We start from the raw sequence: 27,867 nt of genomic DNA on the forward strand, positions 1-27,867 counted from the left end.
GTGGGACCCTGGGCTGACAGGAGAGCGCCACGGGACACAGGAACACTCCTCACGACTGCGCCCGCGACGGGCTCCATAGCGCCAGCACCTCCAGGGCGCAGGCGCGGGCCCCGCTGCCCCGTCGACGGCGTCTCCCCGAGAGCTCTGCGGCGGCGCTGACCTGGCCGGGGCCACTCTTCCCCGGCTCTCCCAAGCGCCGAGCGGGCGGTCGAGTGAACCGTGGCTCAATTGGCCCCCGAGGCTGCCTGGGCAGGTGAGCCCTCTCCTGCAGCTCCCTTAAGTTAGCGGGTGAGGGCCGCCTTGAAATCCGTTTTGACCAGGGCAGTGATTCTCAAAACTTGTCTGTGGAGGAAGAATTTCTCCAGTTAGATTTTCGGGCCCACCCCGACACTCAACAGCAAGGGGTCTCGCGTGACTCGGAGGTCTGCACTTAAACTTCCCGAGGAATTTTGACCCGGTAGCCCGCCGGTCTACCCGTCGCACCCGATAAAAGCTTGATTTCCACTAACCGACCTAACGATCTCGCCCCTAAGGTTTCTGGGATCTCGGGCTCGCGCGACGGTCCCGTCTCCCTACCCCAATTGGCCCCTCCTTCGTCCCGCCCTCACAGGCAAATATTTCCTTCTGACTGGTCAGCGGTAAGTGTGTGGCGAAACCTGACCCAATGGGCGCTAGAGTTCTCAGAACGTAATCCGGCAGTTGGTCCTGAGCAGTTCCGATTGGTTGTTGACGCCTAACGCGCGTTGAGACTTCCGGCGTGTGTGCCGAGCGCGGAGTCCAGTGAGGTGAAAGGCGTGGAGCTCAGGTCCTGTTCTAGGGCGGTCTTGGCGGGGGCGGGCCAAGGGGCGGTGCGGCGGCGCCCGCGAGCAACTGAGGCTCAGGCGCAGGAACCGTTTGCGCCCGGGTTGGAGCCAGCTTTCTCGGCCAGGGTTTGGCGCCCCGGGCCACCTGGCTGTTGCGGACTCCAGCCATCCTTGCGCTGGGCCCGAGGCGTCTTCTTTGGCGTGCGCAGCTGGTTTCGCGGCCAAGGCGGTCTGGGGGCCTGAAGATGGCGTCGGGTCCGGGTTTCCAGGACCGGGAAGGGCTCCTGATAGTGAAACTGGAGGAGGACAGTGCCTGGAGCCAGGAGCTGCCCCAGCCAGACCCAGGTCCCAGCCCGGAGGCCTCTCACCTGCGCTTCAGACGGTTCCGCTTTCAAGAGGCCGCTGGGCCCCGGGAAGCCCTCAGCCGGCTGCAGGAGCTTTGCCACGGGTGGCTCCAGCCGGAGATGCGCACCAAGGAGCAGATCTTGGAGCTGTTGGTGCTGGAGCAGTTCCTGACCATCCTGCCCCAGGAGATCCAGAGCAGGGTGCAGGAGCTGCACCCGGAGAGCGGCGAGGAAGCGGTGACTCTCGTTGAGGATATGCAGAAAGAACTTGGAAGACTGAGACAGAAGGTAAGATAAAGACCTGTTTTATATGCGGTTTGTTTGGCCCCAGTTGCCCATACGAGTTTACTTGGTTGCCCTGAGTAGATCTTAGATGGGCAAGAAGACTTTTTGTAGATTAGTGAGGAACTCTCATTCTCCAGATTTGCCCCAAGTTGACAGACAGTGAAGAGTGCCCTGTTTCCACCTGGAGCAGTGTCTTTGAGTTAGAGTAAGACCAGGAGTTAGCTTGCCAGGTTCAGATACTCCCTCTGCTTCACACTAGCTTTGGGACTTTGGGCAAGTTACTTAATTTCTTCTGGCCTCAGATTTGCCGCTGGTAAAATGAGAATGTTAAAATACTTCTCTAAGGTTTTGAGGGTGAGAGAGAGAGCAGCATGTAGTTTGATCATGCTCTTGGCTTAAGAGTTAGTGCTTAATAGCTGTTAGCTATTGTTACATTACAGTCTGCAGTCTAATCTTTACAAAGCTGAGTGGCAGTTAATAGTGGAATTTTAAAAGTTTGCAACTGAAGCTCTGAGGCCATATGCCCCAGGGCCACCCAGATTTACCTTATCCAGTAGTGAGGAGTGGATGCATCTAGAAGAGGTGGGTGAAAGTGAGAGTGAGGTGGGTCAGGAGCTGAGTGGGGAAGGTGTGCCCTGGGAGTGAAATGCCCCCGAACCCCACCCCTCACACACATTTTCTCAGGATCAGAAAAGTTTGGTTTTAGTGTAACTTATTCTTCTCTCGCTGGGTCTAAAGGGTTTGCCAGTGGTTCTCTGTTGAAGGCTTGCCCTCAGAATTCTGTATTAATGTCCCTTCCTTTTGGGCCCTGTTGTGATGATGAGTGATGTGGGTTGGTTCCCAGGTCACAAACCGTGGGCGGGGAACAGAAGTGCTTTTGGAGGAGCCTTTGCCTCTGGAAACAGCACAAGAGTCACCGAGCTTCAAGCTGGAGCCCATGGAGACTGAGCGAAGCCCTGGCCGCAGGCTGCAGGAGCTGCTAGGCCCTGGCCCCAAAAGGGACCCTCAGACTGTAAAGGAGAGGGGTGAGGAACAGTTATCTGGGCAAGTGGGAGGGAGGAGGGGCTTTGGGGTTGCCCCTGACACTGGCAGGATGCAGCCTCACTGCCAAGGAGGGAGTGTTTCTAACCTGAGGGTCCCCAGATAAGAGTAACAGAGCTAGAAGTGGTTTGGATTCCACTAGGGGTGGGTAAAGGGAGGGGGATCTCTTAGGAAGTCTTTTTGTATGCAGAAGAGAGACTTTCAGAGCTCAGTGAATGAGGCTTGAATGCTTGGGCCAGCAGGAAAGACTGCTGGTACTCTGTTGTTTTGGATGCCGCTGTATTATCCCTCCGTTGCCTTCTGTTCAGTGTTGGGTTCTCCTAGCAGAGTCTGGGTGTCAGGGCACAGTGGACACTGTGTTGTGATAATCCTTGGGTTGCCAAGATTTAAGAATGCCATTCTCATCATCATTTCTGTCACCTTCAGCATTATCTGCTCCCTGGCTTTCTCTCTTTCCTCCCGAAGGAAACATGGAAGACAAGGAGCTGACTGGGCCCCAGGTGATGTGGAAGTTCTCATTGTCTCCCCTCAGTTGTTCTTGTGGGAGTGGGGTCCTTTTGCCACTTAGAGAGGATCCTTACCACCTCACCACATGTACCTCCCCTCCTTCTTTGTTTGTCTCCTCCACACTTCACTTGTAGGCCTAACACCCTTCTTCCCCATGAAATGACTCCTTGGCACCCCTGGGTTTTGCCCTTTAACCTGTGACTCTGCTTGAATTGTTCTTGGTGCCTTAGGGCCTAAAGGTGATCTTGTGCTATTTCAGTTGCCTGAGAGCTTAGAGGACGTGGCTATGTACATCTCCCAGGAGGAGTGGGGGCGTCAGCATCCTAGTAAGAGGGCCCTCTCCCGGGACACGGTGCAGGAGAGTTATGAGAATGTGGACTCACTGGGTAAGGACTTCTTTTCCAAGGATGAAGACTGAGCCATTTCTGACCAGGGTCCTGTCCCTTAGCCACTTGTCTCCTGTGTGTTAAGTTCTGAGTTTGGCCAGGAGACCTGCTTTTGCCTAAAGTCCCTTGGACTAAGATCAGTTAAATATTTGTGAAGTGCCACAGTTGGCACACTTAAGGGCCCCAGCTGTCAGAGATGAGGGCAGGGAGTCTGAGCTATGATGAACTTACCAGGGCAGAACAAGTCAAATCCACTGACGCTCACCACCACCCCCATCCCCACTTCCCACGCATCACCCACAGAATACTGTGGGGCTCCAAGTTCCTGATGCCTTGAAATTTTAAAATGCCTATTCTTCCAACCTCACTTATGTTTTCTGTGCTCCATTAGTATTTCTGGGCTCTTCCCCAGAAACACAGGTTTCGGGGCACTGGCATCAACATTCTAGCTTAGTGACTGTCCCAGTCCTTGAACATTGAGGAAGGGAGAAAGCTTTGTAGAAATTTGGAAATGATATATATTCAAAATGAGTGTAACTAATTTAAACATAAATTAAGGTGCGTCTTCATGTTGAACTATTATGCAGAGATAAAAAATGAGGTCTGTAAAACAGGGCCAAAAACTGATTGTTGGATTAAGTGGAGAGTGTGTGGGCACTGAATAATTCCTTCATCTTTTCTGCATGTGTAGAAATTCTCATGATAAAAACTTGAAGAAATCTTGAAAAAAAAAAAAACAAAAACAAAAACCAGGACTGTGTATGTTACCATTGTAGCTATCTTGATGCATACCTGGTAGAAAAGAAGTTTGGTTGCCTGCACAGGGGCCTTCTCCAGGGTCTCTGTCATTGTGCTGTGGCTTGGCATCCTAAGTTGAGCACAGTTCTTTCAGTGAGTGCTAAATAAGAAGAGTTCAGATCACGAGTTCTTGGGACTAACCTTTTTAAAAGTCCATGTTTGATGGAGTTGGAGTGAGCATAACACAGGATGGCTCTTTGGGGTTTTAATCTCAGAGTCCCAAGTCCTTTTCTGATTGTCCATCATATTACATTTTTTCCTTCTGGAATTGTCCCAACTTAGTTTCATAAGGGTCAAGGCTCTTTCACAGTATTAAACTTTGATTCCTCAAGAAACTGACCACTCTGACCATGTGCATTTGAGTGTTGTTTTAAATACAAAAGTTTTACATTGTCATTGCAAAAAGTCCCAACTACCACACAAGTGTACAAAGAAAAAAGCCATAGTCTCCCTCATCTAATTTCTTTCTCTGGAGGTAACAGTGGGAATAGTTTAGTGTATGTTCCAAGTAATTGCTGTCAGACTTACTGCACCTTCTGTATCCATCCACTGAAGGCAGGGAGCAAGACTATCTTTGTTTCTCTTGTCTGGTTGAGGAAAGTGGTGACATAGAAATCCTTTTCTTTCATTGTGGTCAGAGTCTCAGGTTCCCAGTCAGGAGGCCCTGAGCACCCAGGTGGAACATGGAGGAAAGCCCTGGCACCCCAGTGTCCAGACTTGCAAGGAGGGTCTGAGCTCCAGGACCCCGGCTCCAGGTAAGAAAAGCAGCTGAGCAGCCTGCCCAGCTAGTCTCCAGCTGTTGGGAATAAGGTATTTGAGGGTCTTGGTGTAAGGCTAGCCTGTCCCCACTGCCCACTTCATCCCAGTGATAGCAGGCGAGGTTCCCAGGGTGCAGAGTGTAAAAAGGCATTCATTCCTGGGTTCACTTGGCCACTATTGTCCCAGTCTTGCTCCATCCCACACTTTTCCCAAAGGACAGAAGCCAGGGGCTCAGTTGGAGAGGCAGGTCAGGGCCCCCACAAGGGAGTTCAAGGCAGGTTTGAGCTTTCATTCCTGAGTGATGTCCCCACGCCTCATATGGCTGCCTGTCTAGAGTGAGTTACCAAAATGGGGAAGATGGGAAACTGAGGAAGGGCGAGGCCTTCTGGACTTTTGACCTACAGGCAGTATCATGCATGGGATTTCCTTTTCTCCTGCATAGACATAACATGGGGGTTTGATTTCTCTTGCTCTTCCAGGGGAAGAGAAATTTGAGAACCAGGAAGAGTGTGCTCAGTCTGTTTCCCTTGAGAGCATCCACCGTCAGGCGCTGCTGCCTGGCCAGGCCAGAGGGGAGGTACCCTGGAGTCCTGAGCAGGGAAGGCCTCGGGACAGGGCAGAAAAGCTTTGGGAGCCTCCCACAGAGGATCGAATGGAGCAGTCCTTAGTGGGGGCCACAAGTTGCAAAAAACTGGGACGACCGACAGAACTGCAGCCGAAGAAGCTCCACTTATGTCCTTTGTGTGGCAAAAATTTCTCTAACAACTCGAACCTGATTAGGCACCAGAGAATACATGCAGCAGAAAGACTGTGCATGGGTGTGGAGTGTGCTGAAATCTTTGGTGGGAATCCACACTTTTTATCACTACACAGAGCACACCTGGGAGAGGAAGCCCATAAGTGCCTCGAGTGTGGAAAAAGCTTCAGTCAGAATACCCACCTGACTCGCCACCAGCGAACCCACACAGGTGAGAAGCCCTATCAGTGTAATGTGTGTGGAAAGAGCTTCTCTTGCAACTCCAACCTCCACAGGCACCAGAGAACGCACACAGGCGAAAAGCCCTACAAGTGCCCTGAGTGCGGGGAGATCTTCGCTCACAGTTCCAACCTCCTCAGGCACCAGAGAATTCACACGGGAGAGAGACCTTATAAGTGTGCCGAGTGTGGGAAAAGTTTCTCTCGCAGTTCACACCTTGTTATTCACGAAAGAACTCATGAGAAAGAGAGGCTGTACCCCTTCTCTGAGTGTGGGGAAGCAGTGAGGGACAGCACGTTCTGTCTTACAAATCCTGGGACCCACCCCAAAGCAGAGAAGAAACTCTTCCAGTGTTTGACTTGTGGGAAAAGCTTCCGGCAGGGCATGCACCTCACCAGACACCAGAGAACACACACAGGAGAGAAACCATATAAATGTAACCTCTGTGGGGAAAACTTTTCTCATAGATCCAACTTAATCAGGCACCAGAGAATTCACACGGGAGAGAAACCCTATACCTGTCACGAATGTGGGGACAGTTTCTCTCACAGCTCCAATCGGATTCGTCATCTGAGAACCCACACGGGAGAGAAACCTTATAAATGTTCTGAATGTGGAGAAAGCTTTTCCCGGAGTTCACGCCTTATGAGTCATCAGAGAACTCACACTGGATAGAAACGATGGGATTTCTTTTGGGCCCAGATAAGGTGGCCTGTTCAGAGGGACGTGTTATTCAGAGTTCATATTCCTTACCCATCGAGTAATTACCCTGCCCCCGCAGGGCAGGGTCCTTCTGAGGGAAGTACAGAAGCAGCAAAGGATTAGCATAAAACTGAAAAGGAATTCCGTTGGAATTAGTGAGACTAGCAAGTCTTTGAGGCTACCCACTCAGGGTGGAATTCTCTGTGAAGTACTTCCTGTCCCAGGACATTATCCCCCTCGGCATATTTAGCCAGCTTGTGACATATTTAGCCAGCTTGTGACATGGGTGCCTTATTCTGTGCTGTGTCCATCCCAACAACTTTGGGAATCCACAGACTTACTGCTTCCTCACTTGGAACATTCATCAGGAATATTTGGGCTCCTGAGGCCCTTGAGAGCAAAGAAGAGTGATCAGGTCTCCTGGGAAAGCAGGAGACACCAAGATACTGGTGGTGAGTTGCAGCTCTTCTGAAAGCCTGGCTGGGAAGCTCATAGGCAGTCCCGGGCACCCACGGTCAATGGCCTGACCATATTGGTCATTGGCAGGTCCTCACCTCAAACAAAAAGGAACAAGAGACCTAAGGGAAATAGTACGACAGAATTTGCAGGTCTGCCCGGAAATAGGCAGAGGAAACTATATAAGTCTGAATTAGTTTACCCTTTGCAGAGATCAAGTCTTCAGAAGGTTCACGGAAGATGGGTTCCCTGGGAGACTTTGAAAACATGGATCCTGGGGAATTAGGAATCATGCCCACCCTTGTTGAAAATGTGGTTGGATGTTAATAAATATCTTCAGGAAACATGAACGTGTGACTCATCATGGAGAGCCTTTGTCTTGTCTGCCATGTTGATCTGTCTTTGTCCACTTTGGGAGGAGGACCTGCTTTCTCTTTGTGGTCTTAACTTGTTGCTAAGGAAGGTTCTGAAAAAGGTGACGACAGGCGGAGGGAGGGAGGGTGGGTGTGGCCCTGGCTGGCTCCAGGCTGAGGTGGCTATATGGAAACAAGGGTCAAGCCCAGTGGCTGCTTCGGGTGATGTCATAAAGGTGTCCTTTAAATTTGTGTGTGTTTTTTCCTTCTCTAGTGTACAGCAGTGAACATGCCTTTTGATTGTTTAGAATGTCTGCTTTCTTGGCAAAGTAAAGATCTGGCTCTTCAAAAACAAGTTATTTTGGTCTAGGAAATGGTTGCCAGGAAAAAATGGTCCCGGTATGACTGAGTTATTGCCCATGAGTGGAGACAGACTTTGGAGAAGGCAATGGCAACCCACTCCAGTACTCTTGCCTGGAAAATCCCATGGGCACAGTCCATGTGGTCACTAAGATTTGGACACGACTGAGCAACTTCACTTCCGCTCTTCACTTTCATGCATTGGAGAAGGAAATGGCAACCCACTCCAGTGTTCTTGCCTGGAGAATCCCAGGAACGGCAGAGCCTGGTGGGCTGCCGTCTGTGGGGTTGCACAGAGTCAGACACGACTGAAGTGACTTAGCAGCTGCAGCAGCAGCAGGAGAGAGACTTGAGGGAGAGGGCAAAATTATTAGGGAAAAGCATTACATTTTACAATGGGGAATCAGGAATAGGAATTCAGGAGTGTGTTTCTGTGGAAAAGAGGATACCAGAAAAATTCTAAGAGTGGGAAATGCTGATGCCAGGAAAACATTGCAGGTTTTGACCCTGGAGGAAGATACCAAATTAGCTGTTCTTCAGGAGGAAAAGATGAAATATTCCATTGGCAACAGACTATTAAATATAGCACTATTAAGTGAGGGAGGTACCCCTGCATGCTCCTCACCCTTTCTTATATCTGTCTTTCATTTCTTTCCCCTTCAGAGCAGTGGTAGTGTGGGGCTTGGGCGCCGGGGGAGGGAGGTGAGGATTTGAAAGAGATTCATATGGGATGGAAGGTGGTGGGAGCAGGTCAGGCTGCTGTGGCTGTCAATGCCATGAAATGGGTGGCTGGTATAAAGTTGATGTTACTAAGCACTCTGGTTAAGACGGTAACTTATGTGGGTTGTGAACCTCATAAAAATGGAAAGCACTCCTTTAAAACCCCACTTACCCCTGAAGCCCCATAATATGACCCATACAGATCTCATGATGTGCTCTAACTGGCATTGCTCCTACTTGGGAGTACTACAGTCAGAGCGAGAGGCCCCTCATGTGTTCACTCCTGGCACAAGAAGGCTTTCCAAGAGGAGACTTCACCGAGTCCGCAGTCCAGCTCCCCTTCTAACAAACTTAGCATGCAGAGCATGAGATGGTATCACAAAAGATTGCATGTAAGACACTTAGCGCAGAGCCTGGTATATAAAATACTCATCTATTTGTGCTACTTGTGGACATGTAAAACTGGGAAATTGCTTTTCTTCTAAGTACCTGGAACTGAGATCAATGTAAGACCAAGCTGGAGAATTCCCTGACGGTCCAGTGGTTAGGACTCAGTGCTTTCACTGCAGTGGCCCAGGTTCAAACCTTGATTGGGGAACTAAGATCCTGCAAGCCACTCAGGTGCAGCTTGTGGGAAAAAAAGACCACGCTGGCAGGAATATTCAGGTGGTAGTCTACTGTTACAGGCAGGATTGATGACTTTGTAGTCATATTTTGTTTTTTCTTGAAGTCATATTTGAAAAAGCAGGTCAGAGGTCCTTACAGTAGGGTTCCATGAAGGCGTTGCAAGGGAAGGTTAAGTATATATACTTTTACGTTACTCCTACTTTTACCCCACTAGTCTTCTTGGGAAAGAAACCAGAAGAGATCCCAGCTGGCTTTTTTCTCAAAAAGAAACTAACACTGGGGGCAATAAAGACCCCTGCCCTCACAGTCCAGATGGGTACAAAGGAGGCCTGGGAGATGTGGACTAACCCTGAGCAACAGTCTCATACCCTTGTAGCAAAAGTAGTGCCTGAAGTCAGCAGAAAGGCTCCTGGTACCATGCATAAGCAATGTGAAAAAGCCTGGCACAGGCCATCTAGAAGCATCAGGTGTGACAATGGGGATAAAGCCCCATAACACCAGAGACCCGACAGAGTGATAAAACAGCACTAAGTTGTTTAGTTTTTATTTTCAGGAAGAGCCATCAGCAATCACTGAGTTTTTACTCCATTTATGAAAGAACCTATCTTCCCTGGTGGCTCAGACGGTAAATCGTCTGCCTACAATGCAGGAGATCTAGGTTCAATCCCTGGGTCAGGAAGATCTGGAGAAGTAAATGGCAACCCACTCCAGTATTCTTGCCTGGAAAATCCCATGGATGGAAGAGCCTGGTAGGCTACAGTCCATGGGGTCGCAAAGAGTCTCACTCGACTGAGCTACTTCACTTTCACTTTGTGAAAGAACACGTTTCAGTGCAGTTAGGAGACAGAATGGTCCAGGGAAATTCAACGACAAAATGGTTAATGAAAAATGACTCAGGCCTACCCCCACCCGTCCACAACATCTCTGACAAAGTGAATGTCCTTAATTCATCACTGAAACACTTTGAGCATCCCAGAAACTGTGTTAAGAAACCAAAACTGGTGGCTCACCAGGATCCAAACCTGCTTCAGGGAGATGGTGAGATTTCCCCAGGTGGAAAGGATGAGAAGAGAAAATTCTAAGTTTCTGAAATGTAGGCAATGGTAACCCACTGCAGTATTTATGCCTGGAAAGTTCCAGGGACAGAAGGTGTTGAGCCTGGCGGGTCACATCCATGGAGTCTCACAGAGTCGACGCGACTGTGCACGCTGCACACACCGCACGAACGCACGCCAGGGTGTGTTTAGGACCTAAAGAGGAAACTGTCTTTGCCTCTCCATCCCAACTTCCCCTCTAGGTAGGAAAACGTTCTAAATCCTGGGTGTGGTTCCCCATCAGAGGGTGAAGCTTCTCTTGAGGCTGTTTCCCAGTCTCTTGGGAGGGGGTCCAGGTTAAGTCTGGGAACCGTGCCACAGCCACTGGAACAAGAGCGAGGAGCCTGGGTTTCTCTGAGGACCTCTCATCTTCAAGATTTCTAGAAGCCAAAACGTCAGTCCTTTCTCAGGTTTAGGCAAAAAAACGAGGCTGCAGGTCCCACAGCTTAGCTTCTGGCGGCATCTGGCAGCGGGCGCGGCGCGCCTCGGACCACCTGAGCCTCACCAGCATGGTCCCTTCGAGGATGGCTCCCAAGCCGGCCGCAGAGGAGCAAGAACAGCGGGGTGTGTGTTGGGGGGAGGTGCTAGACGGCCGCGTCCCAGCAAACCTTTCCCCTTCCTCGAGGGCCTGGGGCCGCCTTGCGCAGCCAGCCCGCACCTGCCACACTCCGCGCGCGGGCCCCCCAGGTCCTTGCCGGGCCGCGCCCCTTCTCAGGCCCGCCCTCCGCGCAGGCCCGGTCCCGGCCGCCGCGGACCTCGCCCAGTCTTCGGCTTTGACTCCTGGCCCAAGGCCGGGAAGGCCGAGCAGCACAGTTTTCCTCTCCTTCCACCGCGAGCAGTTACTGGCGGAGCGACTACACTCTCCGAAGCTTCCTCGTCCGCAGGTGCGCGCGCTAACCCGCAGTCCGACCTTCTCTCGTGGGCCAGCAGGAGGCGAGCTGGTACCGGTGGGCAGGTCTCGGGCGGGGAAGGGTGGGCCTAGGGGCCCACGGCTCACTGGGAGCACCTCTTCAATTTTGTTTTAGTTCGCTGTCTCTGGCCACAGGATGGGGAACTGATAGGAGAGGAGACCAAGAAGACAGCTGCAGAGTGTGATGCAACCTGGACTAGGAAAGGGGCAGTAAGGAGGGAGAAGTGGAGACGAGGTCAGACCTTCAGGATGCAGAGCCTACAGGACTTCACGTGGGTCCCGGCCGAACTCTTAAACTCTTCGGATGACCTCCAGGGCATTGAAAATCTGTCCCTGGTTTGTCTTTGCTCCTGTCTCCACTAGTCGCCCCTACCGCAACCATCCAGGGATCTCGATGCTTCCCAGGGACATACATTCTGACACCACAGAGCCTGTGCTCACTTCCCCTTTGCCTAGACTGCCTTTCCCCCTGCTTCCCCCACACTTTAAAGGCCAGCTCAGAAGTCACACTTGCCCGTTCCCTATTGTCCAAGCAGTCATAAAGCCCTCTGTGAACTCATTTTGGCTCTCACATACCCAACTGTGGCTTGTTCCTATTCCTAAATACCCAGCACAACAACGTGAAATTTGCACAATCAATGAATATTGTTTTTTCGCAGGGGGAGTGGGGGTTGCTATTCGCAGGATTTGTGGGGTCTCAAATGCCGACCAGGGACTGAACCTTCGTTGTAGCAGTGAAAGTCTGGAATGCTAACCACTAGGCCACCACGGAACTCCCTCAATGAATACTTTTGAAAAGGGTATGACTGCAGGTCATATATTCTGAGACTTTATGAACACTGGGGTGAAAATGGATGTTAATGCAATGAACTTGAGAGCTATCCAGTATGCTCATCTGACATTCCCCCTCAACTTCTTCCACCATCCATTCTACCCTAGGGATTGAAAGATATCTCAACAAATGCTAATTTGTAAATAACAAAAATGTTAATAAAATATAAAACTGTATTTACAATGTAACTTACCTATTTTAAAGATACATGTAATATACCAAAGTGTAATATACCAATGAGAGTCCATCATTAGTCAATAATATTTGAGTGCTTTTATCTTTTTTATGTTATCTTTTAGAATTGGCATGTTACTTCCACAATAAGAGAAAAACAAACACTAAGTAGGTGGTAACCCATTTACAGGAGCAGTGTGTCATACCATCAAATTGAAGAGTCTGTCCTCACCTTCTTAAATAACTAGGCAGCATAAATATAGCTGCTTTGTTATATGCTATGAATAGATTTAGATTTTAATGCTTTCCCCACATCCATTCCACCCATAATCTGGGACAGTAATTCCTTATTAAAGCGTTTGCCCCAAGTAGAAATGGATTAAATAATGTATTTATACATAAAAAAACCCAAATTTATTCCTTTCAAATTGTTTATTTTATAAACAATATAAATGGGCATTGCTATGAGGTCAGTTGATAAAAACAATGACAATCCACAACAGGTCTAGTTCATGTATCATCACAAAACTGCAGAAATCTTGAAACACAACATCTAATTATTACAACCAGAAGTTGAAGGAATACTGAAGGAATACTTAATATTATGAGGCCTCGGTTTCAAAAAGCTACCAGTTCTAGAATGGATTCTATTCTGGAACTGTTTCTTGATTATTTCTTGTTGCATCTCTTTCAGTGTAAAATGGAACCTTTGAAACTCAGGTGTGACATCGACAAAGTCAAGTAGGTAGTCCAAACTCTTTCCTACAGCAGATAACTTAAATTCATCAGCCTCCTCTTCAGCTCCTTTTTGAACAACTTTCTTTGTAATTCCACCTTTTGCTTCTGGGGGGCTACCCTTTTCTTCTTCACCCACATTGAACCATACCCTATTGTCATCCAGCTTGGTTTCCAACTCCCTACATTTCTCAAGAATTTCTCTATAATCCCCATCTTCTAAGCCTTGAAGATCATATTCATGTTCCTTTTTGTAAAGAAGATTTTCCCATGCATTTGCTATCGTTATTTGCTTTACTTCATCCCAACTCTTTGCCCAGTTAAAAACTGCTCTTTTTAGGCTGTAGACTTTAATCTTGGAAACTACTTTTTCTCTTTTTTCTTGTTCATCATCACTTTCTTCAAAAATTACAAGACTTTCCTCAAGTTGCTTCCACCTGTAAAGTCGTTTGCAGCTCAAGATCACGCCTTGATTCATTGGTTGAATTAAGGTTGAAGTGTTATGGGGAAAGAACATGCATTTTATTCGACCATCCTCACTGGTTAGTAATTCAGTAGAAGGGTGAACTGGAGAACTATCCAGAAGTAACAAGGCCCTGACATCCTCCTCTTGGAATCTTAGAACATTAAGTTGGAAGTGCCTGACCTCAGGAACAAAGTTTTGAAAAAACCATTCTGAAAACAATTCTCTGGTGAACCAAACATCTTTACTAGGTTTGTATATCACAGGTAATGTATATGTGTCCTCTTTTACACTTTTGGGCAGCTTTGATTTTCCAATAATGATCGACTTCAACTTATGAGTACCATCTGCGTTTGCACATAAAAGAGCAGACAATTGTTCTTTGTTTATTTTCCTCCCTGGCAGGCAAATATCTTTTCTGCTTGCCTGAGTATTTTCTGGCATTGACTTCCAAAAGAGGTCAGTCTCATCCCCACTGTACAGCTGAGCAAGACACAACTTCTCTTCTTTGATAAGCATGGACAGTTTTTGTCGAAATGACTCAACATTTTCCGAAGCTGAACTTAGGACTTGTTCCACACATACTTTTCGGTTCCCAATTGCATGCCTATTTCGAAACCTAAAAAGCCAACCAGTGCTAGCTTTGAAGTCTGTTCGCCCAAAACACTGTGCGAATCTCTCGGCAGCAGCCTGAAGCTCCACACCTCTCACAGGGACACCAGCAGAGCATTTCTGTTGGTACCACATGTAGACAGCGTTGTCCACGTTGCCATATTTGGCTCCAGTTGTTCTCTTTCTCTTCTCAGCCCCTACTAATGGCACATCCTGCTTCAGTACAAAGTCCAAAATCAATTTCTTATTCTTTTTAATGTCATAAAATGTTGACTTACTGATTCCAAATTCATCCGTTACAGTTTTAAGAGATCTTCCAGCTTCAATCCTACTTAGAACCTTCATTTTCTCCTCCAAATTCAGTGTTGTATATTTCCCTCTCTTATTCATACTGAATTTGGTTTCAAACAATCAATAGGGGTAAAAAGAAAGACACCTTACTTAATTAGAAAAAAAATGAAAAAAAAAAAAACCCCATCCCTTCCAAAAACTAGCACAAACTCCCAGAAGGCACAGGCATTTATGCTGAAGGGTACACATATCCCTAAAAGGGATAAAGGCTCATGTAGTGCTGGTCTAGAGGTAAAGGTCTGAACTCAGAGTTATCACTGCTAACGTCCTGTCTAGCTGTTGCTACTGCAAGACATGGATGATCAATCTTCAGAACCCTGCTTCTGAATGCTGCTGCTTCTCTTCCTCTCTCTTTACAGTAGCACCCGTCACGAATAACAGGAATACCTGCATACTCTTCCTAACTGAATATAGGAAAGACACAAAAGGAAGAAAAAAGGTGAGGTGTGCTCACAAGAACAGACTTGATAAATAAGTAAGATAAATCTCAATAAAAAGTAGTGCTTCAGAAGGGAGTATGAAAGCCTGAAAGGCAAGGACAGAATAATATTGTGTAACAGATGCAGTGTGGCTTCTCTCCTGAAACAAGCTGATTTTCCTCACTGCCAGAAAGGAAAGCAGTAATCATATTGCTCTACCTGTAGTGTTCACTGGGCAGCAGTCCGTCCACGTCCACCTGGATAAAGACTAAGCCACCCTGACACTGAGATGTCTGGAGAGTTGGAATTCAGGAATGGTAGTATAGAATCTTTAGGCGAAGAAGAAAGTTAATAGGTTCTGTTGTCCATATGAATGAAATCCAACATTTACTGCATTCAATACAGCATTCCCAAAGACTAAGCTTTAACTTGAGTGTTTCTTATGTTTACCAAAGTAATCTGTTAAGTTTATAAATAATGTGTGTTATTGGCACTTTTCCACTCTCAGATATTCTTCCTTGTATACATTTTGTGTATTTTCAAGTGTTATTTATAACTAAAATTCTTCCATATTTGGGATATTGTCAAGTTTCAGCATCATGGCAGTTCTTAGAGATGAGCCCAAAAGTTTTATAAAAATTTTACAATAGTAAAAAATTTAAAAGATTTGTCCTTGAGATTGTTTTCCTAAATTTACATTGAGTGTTCAGTAACAAATTTTCTCCATTTGAGATTTTATTTGATTTCTCTTCAGCATAGATTTTACTTAATTTGACCCAAGACTCAGTTTTTCCACAGCTTGAAGAAATTTAAACGGTTTCTCTACTGATGATTCGTATCTCTGTTTCCCATAAATCCTTTCTGTTGGCAAACTCTTCTATAGCTCTGCACCCTCAAATATTCAAGTCCTCCTGGTGTTGCCCAAAGCCATTCACTCCATGTCTTTAGAAATGTCCTACTCTAGGTTAATTTCATGGTTCTCCTTCCAGATACACAACCTCATGGGAAGTAACAAAACTGCCACTTTTATCCATTCCAGGTGCTATGAAGAAAGAAAAGTATGTCAGAGAAATGAGAAAAATGATTGGTATTTCAGTTATTTTTCTTCTCTTTTAGGGCAAAGCCTGACTGACCTTCATTCATTTCTTGACTACACAGGATTCTCAAAAGCCTCTCACCTAGAAGAACCCAGACCACTAGTTTTCCTCTAACATTTGTTGCAAGAAATGTCAACTGCTTTACAGAGTACTAAGAGGCTCAAGAAAGAATAAAAAATGAATAGGGTGTGAAGCCAATGACAGGCTAAGCTCAAGCAACCTTCTAAAAAAAGGCAGCTCTAACTAAGGCGATTACTATTAACCAAAAAAGGAAAGAGTGTTAGCCAACAACAACACTATTAAACTCAGCCAAAACATTCAGCCTGCTATGGCAGTTGTATGATGTCTCAGAATAAACTGCATGCTTTCATTGCTTTCCAGCTGTACATTCATCGTTTCTCAAACTGTGCCCAGGCAGAGAAAGGTAAAATCAAAAGGGAAGATTTTCAGGGGACTTTAGTGGGTTCCTCAGCAAGAATAAGGAACTGTGGCCCTTATCCTTAACATTCAAACAACAACAGTCATCAGGGGCCCTCATTCACAATTCAGTATTTTGTGCTTTCTTTCCTTTTCTTTTTTTCAGAGGGTCTCTTTTTCCACTTTCTTCTCCCTGTATTCAGTAACCAGCTCCCTACCCATGTTATGACTCAGGCCTGCCAGTGACACTCAGGGGCACAGCTGGCAGAATTCCATTTATTCAGTTTAACAAATTCCAATTTTATGTTCTGCTTGGTCCAGATGATGAGGATCTCAATGCTCTGAGTTACATGTGGCAGACTTATTGCCCAGTGGTTCTGAGAAACTGGAAACAGCAACTACTTTGAAGAGACTAAGTCACAACTTGAAGTTCTAAGGAAATGAACCAGCTTTGAAACATATTCAAGTGACTTAGACAGATACTTTTTTTTTGGCCATGTTGCATAGTTTGTGGGATCTTAGTTCCCCAACCAGGGACTGAACCCATACCCTCAACAGTGGACACAAGGAGCCCTAACCACTGGACCACCAGGAAATTCCCAGCAGATACTATTATCACCTCTGTTTAATCCTTTTCTCTCACTCAAAAAGAATCAAGATCTATGCCTTGAAGTGTAACACCAGTGTACCTAAAAGCAAAAGTAGCATAATGACCTGGTAATGGTCTCTTATTTTTGTTCCTACCTTAAACTTAGCTCCAGATGAGCTGCCCTGGAAAGGACCTCCCTCAAAAACCCTCAAATGATACTCTTTATTACTTTATTTTATTAAATGCAATCTCTTCACTTCCATTCCAGGCTTTTACTCTAAATATACCCCAATTACATTGAGTAAAAAAAAGAAAAGAAACAACTAAAGATTTTCTCACATGCTCATCTCTGCAGCTTTCAAGACTGCTCTTACCTTTCCCCCTGCCTGGAATATGGCCCCACTCTCTGCTGCAGGGCAAATCCCTCAAGGACTTCTGTAACTTTTTCCTACCCCCAAATCAACCTTCCTTGGAACTCCCACAGCGTTCAGCTTATGTGTTACTCTTTCCAACCTGTGTTACCGATATTTGTGAAATTGCCTCAGTCCTTTTCCCAGATTTCTTGAATCAAAGGCACCGTCCTACCGACTCTGTAACACTGGCTACACGGGGTAAACTTGACTAGACTAGGCTGATACTATGAAAACACTGACAGTTGAAAGCGGACAACCTGAGACACTCAGATTCCTATAAATATGACTCAGTAAATATTTATGGAATGCCTACATTACCCAGGAAACTCTATAAGACATAAATAAAGAAGGTTGCCATCCTCCGGGGAGTGCGCTGTGGTGGAAAAAAAACATAAGACAGGAAAAAGGACCCTAAATTCCATTGGAACACCCCCATTGGTGAATTACCTGACCTTGAACAAGTCACTCTTTAGCTCTCAATTCTCTGTCAAGGAGCTCTACGAAAGGAACACTACTGCACAAGGATAAACCTACCTCACAAGAAAAAAACAGAATTGTGTGAGCATGCAGGCCCTGAAACGGGTACACATCCCCCAGGGGCCGTTGATCCTGACCGGGACAAAACGGGCTTGTACTGGCGGAGACGCCACGAGCCCCGGGACCGCAGCTCCGACACGGCGCGCTAAGCCGCGGGAAGGTCGCGGGCCCCACGCGCGGAAGGGGACCCTCAAAGACGGACCCGGGTCACTAGGCTCCGCCGGCAGCCCGAACGCGACACAGGGACGACCTGGACGCACGGGCCTCACAGAGCTGGGACGAGAGACAGCGACACCCGAGCGTCAAGTCGCGCGCTGGGCCTTCTAGGCTGGACGGACTTGGAGACTCGGCGGTCAGTAACCCTTTCTTGCTGCCAAGGCTGAAGTCTGAGCAGAAGGAGGTAGCCCAGCAGCGCCTGGAACCGCAGCGTTAGCGCCCCAAGCGGGGCTACGAGGGCCCCTCCCCGGAAGGGCGTCACTTCTACTTCCGGTTGGAGTGCTGATCTTGGCGCCAGGCGGACAGCAGAAGAGGTAGAGTGGCTGGGTGGGCCTAAGTGGTTCCAGGCCTGCGCCCCAGGACCCGCCTCTGAGTGGCGTGGAGCCGGGGGTTGTGCTCCACAGAGCGGCGGTTAGACGCTTGGCGGCTTGCGGTTGCACCCCGGGAAGAGGGAACGGCTTCCACGAAGCCAAGCTGTCTGAGGTAACCTGGAAGCGACTTCCCCTTCGGCGCCGGCTCCGGAGCCGCCGAGAGACGCCTGTCACTGCTCGCGGCCGCTGCAAGGCAGCTGGGGCCGTTTCGGAGCCGGTCGGCCAGACCACCCCGGGCGAGGCCCGACGTCAGGCTCCTGAGGCCGCTCTGCACCCTTTGCGCGGGTGGCGCCCGGGCCCGCGCGGCTGAAACCCGCTCGGACACTGCCTGCAGGCCCAGTGCTCGCGGACGCGCCCCGAGTCGTGTCCACTTGCCCGCCTCCGCCGGCGTTTCTTTTACTGGTTGATGCGACCGCGGGAGAAACGAGAGTCCTCGCCTCAGAGATCAGCCTCTGTGATGCAAAAGTTCGTTAAGTGTCCCTCGTACCCCCTGAGCCGAGTGGGCATTGAGAGCCGGCCTTTTGTAGGCTTCCGGCTTCATGGGCAGAATTTCTGTGCCATTTCTGCTGGGTCACCTCAGGGAAATTGAGATTCACGAGGCCTCGCTCAGAGGTCTAAATGACCCTTGGAAAAGCTGAAAGTAATCATCACCAACTCACATGCTCTCCTTTTTTATCTGCTTGACATTTGGATAAACATTTTGTGAACAAGGGTCACCTGTAATTTTTCCTAGATCAAAATACACGTATAAATCTTCCGTATAGTTTTCTTTACACATCTTGGAAAGAAATGCCAAGATGAATGTTTTCAGTTAGTTGATTTCTTGTGGGGAGCCTTTTTTTTTTTTTTTTTTTTTTGCTTTACTTTGGGGAATATGAGATCTGAATTCTCTGAACAGGGATCAAACCCTTGGCCCCTGCACTGGAAGTGCGGTTTCTTAATCACTGGACCCGCAAGAGACTCCCTTGGGAGATGCTTTTTTCAAGAAAATAAGGCTCCAGTTTTCCTAATTACTTTCCTTGTACTCTGGTCTCATAGTTTCAGCTCTCCTGGCAGTAATCACAATGGAAAGTAGCACCTCAAATGGTCCAGGAAGTGAAGGTTTCAATCTCAAAAGGATGAAGGGTAATACAAGTGTACCCACTTACCAAAGACAGAAGACTAGGATGATATGTTGACATTTTAAGAGAAACTCAAGAATATTCTCCTAATCTTTCCTTGACTTGGAGAGGATGGCATAAGAAGTGCATGAGTTAAGTATTTGGATAATCCCAAAACTCGTGGGAGCCAGTGGGTACTGGGTTTTTCACCTGCTAACCTTTCCTGATTTTTTTTTTTTTTGAGAAGGAGAAGTGACTTATTGGAATTTGTCTTTAATAAGCTGTCTGTGTTCAGTTGGTTAATAGAAAAGGAGCAAAACACAGTCCTGGCAGTTGATTTTTAAAGTTCATTTTTCTTATAATAAGTAGCAAGTAATAAAGTTCATGTGACAATATCTTACTGACATGAGCTTGTTTCTGCTCTCAGTGCCTTAGGAAGAAGATCCTTTTATTGATTTTATTCAAAACCAGATCGGGCCTCAGTTGTCAGAGGTAGCCACTGGTGGGGTGTCTAATACAGGAGCAGAATTGTTCCTGGAGAAGAATGATGACAGTAGATCTGAAGGTGGCTGACTTCTTGAACCCTCAGATCAGAGCTCTTTGGGAGACCAAGGGACCTGTGGCAGAGAACGCCAGTCAGCATAAGAAACATGCCCCACAGACGGACAGTCTCAGTCCTGAGAGGTCTCACCAGCACTTCCGGAACTTCCTCTATCATGAAGCAGCTGGACCCCGGGAGGTAGTTGACCAGCTTCAAGAATTATGTCGTCGGTGGCTGAGGCCAGATATTCATTCAAAAGAGCAGATCTTGGAACTTGTGGTGCTAGAGCAGTTCCTGACCATTCTGCCCGGGGACACCCAGACTCTCATAAAGAAGCACCATCCACAGAGCATCGAGGAGGCTGTGGTCCTCGTAGAACACTTGCAAAGGGAAACTGGCCAAACAAGGAATGGGGTGAGGAGAAAGATTCTTGATGTGCAGTGAGATAAGAGTGAAGGTGGATATATTGGGGCAGTTAATTGGGAGAAAAAATGGATTAGGTCACTATTGTATTGCTCCTCTAGCACTTGTGAAGCAGGACCTGAAAGCACAGACCTACAGCCTTAGTCAGCCCATAGGATTCAGAGATCCTGGCAGAGACTTCCCTGGCCTTAGGGACAGAGTTGAGTTTTGCTCTTTTTGGAGCCAGGGTGTGTTGAGGGTAATGAGCCTCGTCTGGCTTGGCCAAGGAGATGGACCTCAAATTCTTAGAAACATACAAAAAGCACTAAGGAGCTGGAGAGTTCAGGGCAGATCAGAAAAGAAAGGACTCTGAGAGACCAAAAGAGAGCGAAGATATGACAGAGAAGGAAAAAAATCACAAACAACTAGGGGACGACTGCCCAGGAAGGGGAAAAAGTAGAAAGAACATAGGGAAAGAAAGATTTGAAATCCCAGCAGAGAAGCTGAGAGAAGAAAGACTCTGAGGGATAGTGTCCTCTGTACCATAGGCGAGAGCCTCCACTGCCCTCTCTCAGTGGTTGCCCTGGCTCTGCTCTGAGTGGGGATCCAGGACATGCCCTTGGGCAGGTGACAGCTCACCAGCTGGCCTCAGGCCCATTGTGAATACCTGGAGGGCACATTTTTTAATCAAAATCATTTGGGGATAGGACAGAGCCATTACTCTTAGCCGCTTTTTTCTCCATTTCATCCGCATTGTCTGTGAGAATCTTCCCAGACTATGTGGAAAATCTGGTTGACAGGACAACTTTTAAATTCAATTCCTTAATCTTTTGAGAGAATTAGAAGACAGGAGACCACTAAGGCAAGGATCTAAGTTGGGAGAGAAAGCCTGTCAAGGCAGCATGAGAACAGGTGGCCTGTGCAACCCTGTTAGTGGGCCGAACTGGGCTGAGTTCAGAGGGTGGGACTGCTGTCTTGGAGAGCTGGCAGTAACCACACCCTTTACTGGTTTCTCCCAATTTTCCCGAGTTTATGGATCGTTCTTGTGGAAAATTGGTGGCTGGTATCTCTAGGTCTTTGTGTCATTTCCTTCAGCGTCTCCCTCTTTCCCCACAGTCTGCACTCTGCTTTTTCCTCCCTCTCCCATCAAGCCCAAACCAAAAGTCAGTTCTGTGGTAACAAGTATGGGGGTTATTTCTAGGTTGCAGTCCAGGAGCTGGGAAAGGAGGCAGTGCTCTTGGGAGAAGCAGCAGAGGCCCCAGGCTTTCAGCTGAAGCCAGCAGAGGCCCAGCCAGTGGGCATGTCCCTGGAGGAAGAAGTTTGGAATATACAGCAGGGTCTACAAGAGCCACTGAGCAGGAATACCCACAAAGAACCTGAGCCCGTATGTGAGAGGGGTAAGGATCTTCATGTTACTTTTCTCCTGGGAGGTGGGATATAATTTAAGCCAGAATGTGTGAGTGCTTTCTGGTTACCCAGCCCTGTGGATCTACTAATGCAGCTACATTAGCAATTAGGATGCCCCCAGGTGGCGGGAGAATAGGTCAGGTGGGGTTGAGGATGGAGGTTGGCCTAAGATACAGAAATCTCCCAACTGCAGAACCCTGGTAGTAACACCAGCAATTGTTTTTAGAAAAGTAAAGATGGTCTGGCCCACCTCATCCTGAAAATACAGAAGAAATCTGAATCAGAATGGGTGGTTAGTGACAGAATGTTAATAACAGAATGTGTATACTACTGTGTACCAAGGAAAAAGTAATAAATGATTTAAAAACGATCTCCTACTGTACACTGGAGTCCTTGAATACTTCATTTGCAAATATGTTTAAACTCTCCCAAGGTGAACAATTTATGTCATCAGAGGAAAATAATAAAAAGTTTTCTTTTGTTAATTTTGCTTGTGGAAACTGCGGCACAGCCTTGTAGAGGCTGGTAGATACTTGGTTCTCATTAACAAGGAGAAAGCCATTTCTGGGCACCACATGCTTATAAGGCGTCTCATCAGTCCTGAAAAAATCGGGGTCTTCTGTCTTTTAGAACTGAATATAGTGTATTAGAAACATAAGCAAGAAATATTTACTATGGCTCCATTTCACCCACAGTGGTGCCTGCTCACCGGATCCTAGCCTTTCCTGAGCAGACAGACACCAAAGACTGGACAGTGGCACCTGAGCTTGTCTTGCCTGAGTCCCAGGTGAGCTGTGCTTTCCAGATTCTTGGGCGACCTCTCCCTGCTGCCCATGACCCACCCTGCCCAGCAGATGCTCAGAGGACTTAACCCAGATTTTCTCAGGACTTTGGGTACCTGTTTGCTGAATCCTTACCTACTTCCTTTCTACCATCTCACTTAAAATTAATTCATGTGCTGTTAGTTCCTTTAGTGACTGGCTTACCATGCAGTTCATGGCTCAGAAGGTTGGGCCGCTTTTGAAGTGGCGAGTACCTGGCTAAAGTCCATTCTCTTCTTTAGAGCTTATTGACATTTGAAGAAGTGGCCATGTATTTTTCCCAGGAAGAATGGGAGTTACTGGATCCCACTCAGAAGGCCCTCTACAATGACGTAATGCAAGAAAACTATGAGACTGTCATCTCTCTAGGTAAAGTTTCTTTTTCCCCTTCCCTCTGCACAGCAGTGGACTAATCTGTCCTGTTTTGGGGGTACTGAGAATGCACCCTTGTGAGAGACTGTTCTAGTAGCTGACTGGTTCTCAACTAGATAGTGTGGGCAGGGAAAAGTTACACCAGATCACCAGCAAGCTTTTAACACGTGTACATTCTCATTCCTTATCCTAAATCTTGATTCTTCTCTTTTTCCCTCAAAATCGCTCTTCTCTTATCTTTCCTTTACCCATTATTTTAGGCTAGAAACTTGTGGTCATCCTTTGCACCAATCTATTTTAACCTTCATAGTACTAATGCATCACTAGTTCTCTTGGCTCCACTTTACCATGTGGCCTGAGTCCAACCAAGTCTCAGCTTCCTGTGCTTTAGCATTGTGGTGTAAGCAGTGGCAATCTCTAATAAGGTCCACCTCCATACTTGGCACCCCCTGCCAGCATTCCTCCCTGCCTGCAGTCTGTTCTCCACACAGCAGCCAGAATCCTTTAAAAAACCAGTTCATATCAGAACATGGCTCGACATCAAAGCCTTACCATGATTTTTCACACATTCAAAATAAATCCAAACTTCTTATAGAGGCACCCAAGAACCCCCAAGTTCTGGCCCCTCTTCACTTTCCTCCCATCTGCCACTCCTGCCCTGCTCAGTCCTTTTTAGCCACACTGGTCTTCTTGGTGTTTCTTGAACTCACCAAACTCATTCTGACCTTTGGATTTTCTGTACCTGGCACACTGGACTCAGTACTGCATTGTACAACACCTCTAATTTTTGTCCACCTCTGAAGAATTCATGTCATGTAAAGAAAAAAACAAGATTTCCTTTTCTTAACTTCACTCGTGAAAATTGAAGAGTCAGCTGGGAAACCTGTCTTAGGGGCTAGCAGATGCTTGTTTAAAATGAGATAGCTATTTCTCAGTACCATGTAACACTTGTAAAGTTCTATCTCAACTGAAAGAATCAGGATCTTCTATACTTTTGAATTAAGCCTAGGATGTTCAAAGATGGGAGGGAGAGAAATTTTCTTGTTCTTCCACAGCTGTGCCTGCTCACCAGCTCCTAGCCTTTCCTGAGCAGACAGATACCAGTGAGTGGACAATGGCACCTGAGCTCATTCTGCCTGAGTCCCAGGTGAGCTGTGCTTTCCAGCTTCTTGGGGCTGCGTCTCCCTGCTGCCCATGACCTGCCCTGCCCAGCAGGTGCTCAGAGGTGTGTTAACCCAGATGTTCCCCCTGGGGAACTGAGTATTTTCTGGGCTGTTTGCTGATCCCTTGCCTACTCTCTACCATCTCACTTTAAAATAATTCATGTGCTATTAGTTCCTTTAGTGACTGGCTTACCTTGTAGTTCATGGCTTAGAAGATTGGGCTGCTTCTGTAGTGGCAAGTACTGAGCTGAAGCCCGTTCTCTTCTTTAGAGCTTGTTGACATTTGAAGAAGTGGCCATGTATTTTTCTCAGGAAGAATGGGAGTTACTGGATCCCACTCAGAAGGCCCTCTACAATGACGTAATGCAAGAAAACTATGAGACTGTCATCTCTCTAGGTAAAGTTTCTCCCCTTCACTTTGCATAGGAGTGGACTAAACTGTCCTGTTGTTGGCGTACTGTGAATGCACCCTTGTGAGAGTCTCTGTCTAGTAGCTGACTGGTTCTCAATAAGATGGTGTGGGCAGGGATCACCAGATCAACAGGGAGCTTTTCCCCAGTACACATTCCTTACACTGTTGGAATTCTTGATCTCTTTTTCCATCTAAACTTGCCCTTACATCTTTCTCATCTCTGTAAAAGGCATCCCCATTCATCGACTTGCTCAGAGCAAGCAATGTCCGGTCATCCTTTACCTTGATCTTGCCATAAGGCCCCACTACGTCTAGCACTCTTGCTTCTGCCTCACAGTGTAGCCTGAGTGTCACATCTCAGCTTCTTGTGCTCGTAGCATCCTGGTCTCTGGTAGCAGCATCTCTATCGAGGTTCTCCTCAGTACTTTCTTCCTGGCACCCACTGCCTGCCCTCTCACAGTCTGTTTCCTACATGGCAGCCAGAGTCTTTTAAAAACCTGCCCAAATCATGACATTTTCTGCTTCAAACCTTACAAAAACTTCTCATAACGTTCAGAGTAAATCCAGGTTCCTTACCAAGACCCAGGACCCTCCAAGTTCTGGCCCTTCCTCATCAATCTGCTGTCGTCTCCTGCTGCTTGTGCCCTTGCTCTGGACTCTAGTCACATTAGCTCATCTTGTTTCATGGACTTAATGTGCTCATTTCTTCCTCCTTCCCTCTGCCTGGCCCACCTTTCTGCCTCATGACAAAATCCTCATTTTAGGGTTCTGCTCAGATGTTACTTTCTTAAGGAGATTTTTTATACAACTTTATATCTCAAGTAGCTTCACAGAAGCAGAATCTTAAAATGTTCTCTTACCCTCTCTTAGTTTTCTTCAAAATGTGTATCACTTCCTGACATTTTATTCGCTTGTCTGTTGATGTTAGATTGTTTCTCTCTGCACGAGAATATAAGCTTCATGAGATCAGGGGACTTGGTTTATTTAGCAGTATGTCCCTGGCACATAGAGGGTGCCTGGTGCACCATAGCCACTCACTACGTATTTATGAGATGACTGAGTGATGAATACCTTCCACACTTGGCAGTAAGATTTTGAGAAAGTCCACTAAGTAATTCTTGTCTGTTTCCTCCACCTGGATGTGAACCAGTGAGCTATGGGAGTGGTAGAAATCTTTTCTAGTCCAGTGTTTGGTGCTTGAGAACTAAATAAAAAGTTAGTTTTATTTAGTTATTTTGTTTCACTTTTACTAAATAAAAGTAATGATGGCATGTATCATTTATGCCTGATAAGCCCACCCATGGACCTTTGCATTGACTCCCCTGAACCTGGACTTATCCAGTTTATAAGTCTTCCTGTTTTTGAACTGTGGTGTTGGAGAAGACTTGAGAGTCCCTTGGACTGCAAGGAGATCCAACCAGTCCATCCTAAAGGAGATCAGTCCTGGTATTCATTGGAAGGACTGATGCTGAGGCTGAAACTCCAATACTTTGGCCACCTCATGCAAAGAGTTGACTCATTGGAAAAGACTCTGATGCTGGGAGGGATTGGGGGCAGGAGGAGAAGGGGACGACAGAGGATGAGATGGCTGGATGGCATCACCAACTCGATGGACATGAGTTTGGGTGAACTCCAGGAGTTGGTGATGGACAGGGAGGCCTGCGTGTGCTGCGATTCATGGGGTCGCAAAGAGTTGGACACGACAGTAACTGAACTGAACTGAACTGAATAGTTAATAGGACTAGTGTGTGTATTTCTTGCAGCCTTTGCAGTTTGATTCTACCTTAGTAGAATGTGGGATATTCTTGGTAGCAGAAGATGGGGATCATGCACTGTATTCACATGCCTTATATCTTTTTCACTGGTCCAGCTCAGGTTTATTTCTCAGTCTCCGCTTTGCATATCCATCCACCAATGAAGTATGTTATAAACCTGATATGAGATTTGGTGTTGTGAACTATTCAAGCATCCTTTGCTGTTCCTGAAATAGTTTGAAATTAGTGAACTGTTGTTAAGTTACCAGTCTTTGACCTCAGTTTTTCTGTTTCACAGCATTATTTGTGCTCCCCAAACCTAAAGTCATCTCCTGTCTAGAGCAAGGAGAAGAGCCATGGGTTCAAAGACCCCTGGAGTTCAAGGACAGTTCTCAAGAGCTGCCTACAGGTAAGTAGACCATGGGAAGAAGGGAAATGTGCCATGATAGGAATCTTTGTAAGGATTTCAAATTTTACAGTTCTGCTTATCTATTTTTTTAAAAACTAGTGTTTGTCCAGTTTTTCTCTTCATTTACGGTGGCTTACTTGCTCTGACATATAGTAAGCTATTTCTCACATTTATTCCAGCAGGGCTGAAGCTTAAAAATGACAGTGAAAATATTCAGTCTCTATGTCTTTCTGACTTAGAAATACAAGCACCAGTAGCTATAGCATCAAGAAAGGCCAGATTGAAAGTTCCCCAGAAAACAATTGGCAAAGAAAATCATGGTGATGTGCATAGGGTGGGGAAATTGCACCGAGATTTTCCGGTGAAGAAAAAAAAGAAACTTTCAACCTGGAAACAAGAGCTGCTGAAACTTATGGATCTTCAGAAGAAAGAACGTGCAGCAGAGAGGCCTTTTAAATGCCAGGAATGTGGGAAAAGCTTCAGAGTTAGCTCTGACCTCATTAAGCACCAGAGAGTTCACACAGAAGAGAAACCATATAAATGTCAACAATGTGATAAGAGGTTTAGGTGGAGCTCAGATCTTAATAAGCACTTAACAACACACCAAGGAATAAAACCATATAAATGCTCATGGTGTGGGAAAGGCTTCAGTCAAAAGACAAATCTCCACACACACCAAAGAACTCACACTGGAGAGAAGCCCTTTACTTGTCATGAATGTGGGAAAAAATTCAATCAAAATTGCCACCTTATTAAACATCGGAGAACTCACACAGGTGAGCAGCCTTACACTTGTAGCACGTGCAGGAGAAACTTCAGCAGACGCTCAAGCCTTCTTAGACACCAGAAACTCCACCAGTAAAGGGAAGTTTGTTCAGTGTCCTCAGTCTAAAGAAATTTATCAAGTGGAGCTTGACTTTAAAGTTAAGAAAAATACAAAATTATGAAGCATGAAGAATTTTTCATCAGGAAACTTTGAGATATAAACACGTTTCATAGAAGGAATCAAGGTTCACTCTTCAAAAGATTTGTTAGTAGTTGCACTACTTGCTGTTTTTACTAAAAGCTTCCAGGGAATTCCTTAGCAGGAGAGGTGTTCTAAGAACATTCTGAGTAAAGCAAAAAGCTGTTTGGGGCTT

The 27,867-nt window shown here is 46.7% G+C and overlaps 1 protein-coding gene and 2 long non-coding RNA genes across 3 annotated transcripts; 2 read left to right on the forward strand and 1 right to left on the reverse strand.

The window, feature by feature from the left end:
* On the forward strand, positions 1-27,669 carry ZNF263 (zinc finger protein 263). The gene is given in 17 exon segments (XM_069571467.1): positions 1-1,435; positions 2,277-2,457; positions 2,900-2,973; positions 3,240-3,366; positions 4,803-4,919; positions 5,403-6,572; positions 17,821-17,900; positions 17,975-18,160; positions 18,337-18,609; positions 19,944-20,402; positions 21,592-21,787; positions 22,493-22,584; positions 22,861-22,987; positions 24,046-24,137; positions 24,424-24,550; positions 26,618-26,728; positions 26,908-27,669. Coding segments are annotated over 17 exon segments (4,512 nt in total). The 5' UTR covers positions 1-1,048; the 3' UTR covers positions 27,621-27,669.
* Positions 12,541-18,236, reverse strand: LOC138429290 (uncharacterized). The gene is made up of 2 exons (XR_011252755.1): positions 17,758-18,236; positions 12,541-15,749 (listed from the first exon to the last, which is right to left on the reverse strand). It is a non-coding gene; the product is annotated as an uncharacterized lncRNA (long non-coding RNA).
* LOC138429288 (uncharacterized) lies at positions 13,622-16,178 on the forward strand. The gene is made up of 2 exons (XR_011252753.1): positions 13,622-14,727; positions 15,824-16,178. It is a non-coding gene; the product is annotated as an uncharacterized lncRNA (long non-coding RNA).
* Positions 27,670-27,867: the final 198 nt, after the last annotated feature.

The sequence above is a fragment of the Ovis canadensis genome, chromosome 24, assembly GCF_042477335.2.
Source record: "Ovis canadensis isolate MfBH-ARS-UI-01 breed Bighorn chromosome 24, ARS-UI_OviCan_v2, whole genome shotgun sequence".
Lineage (NCBI taxonomy): Eukaryota > Metazoa > Chordata > Mammalia > Artiodactyla > Bovidae > Ovis > Ovis canadensis.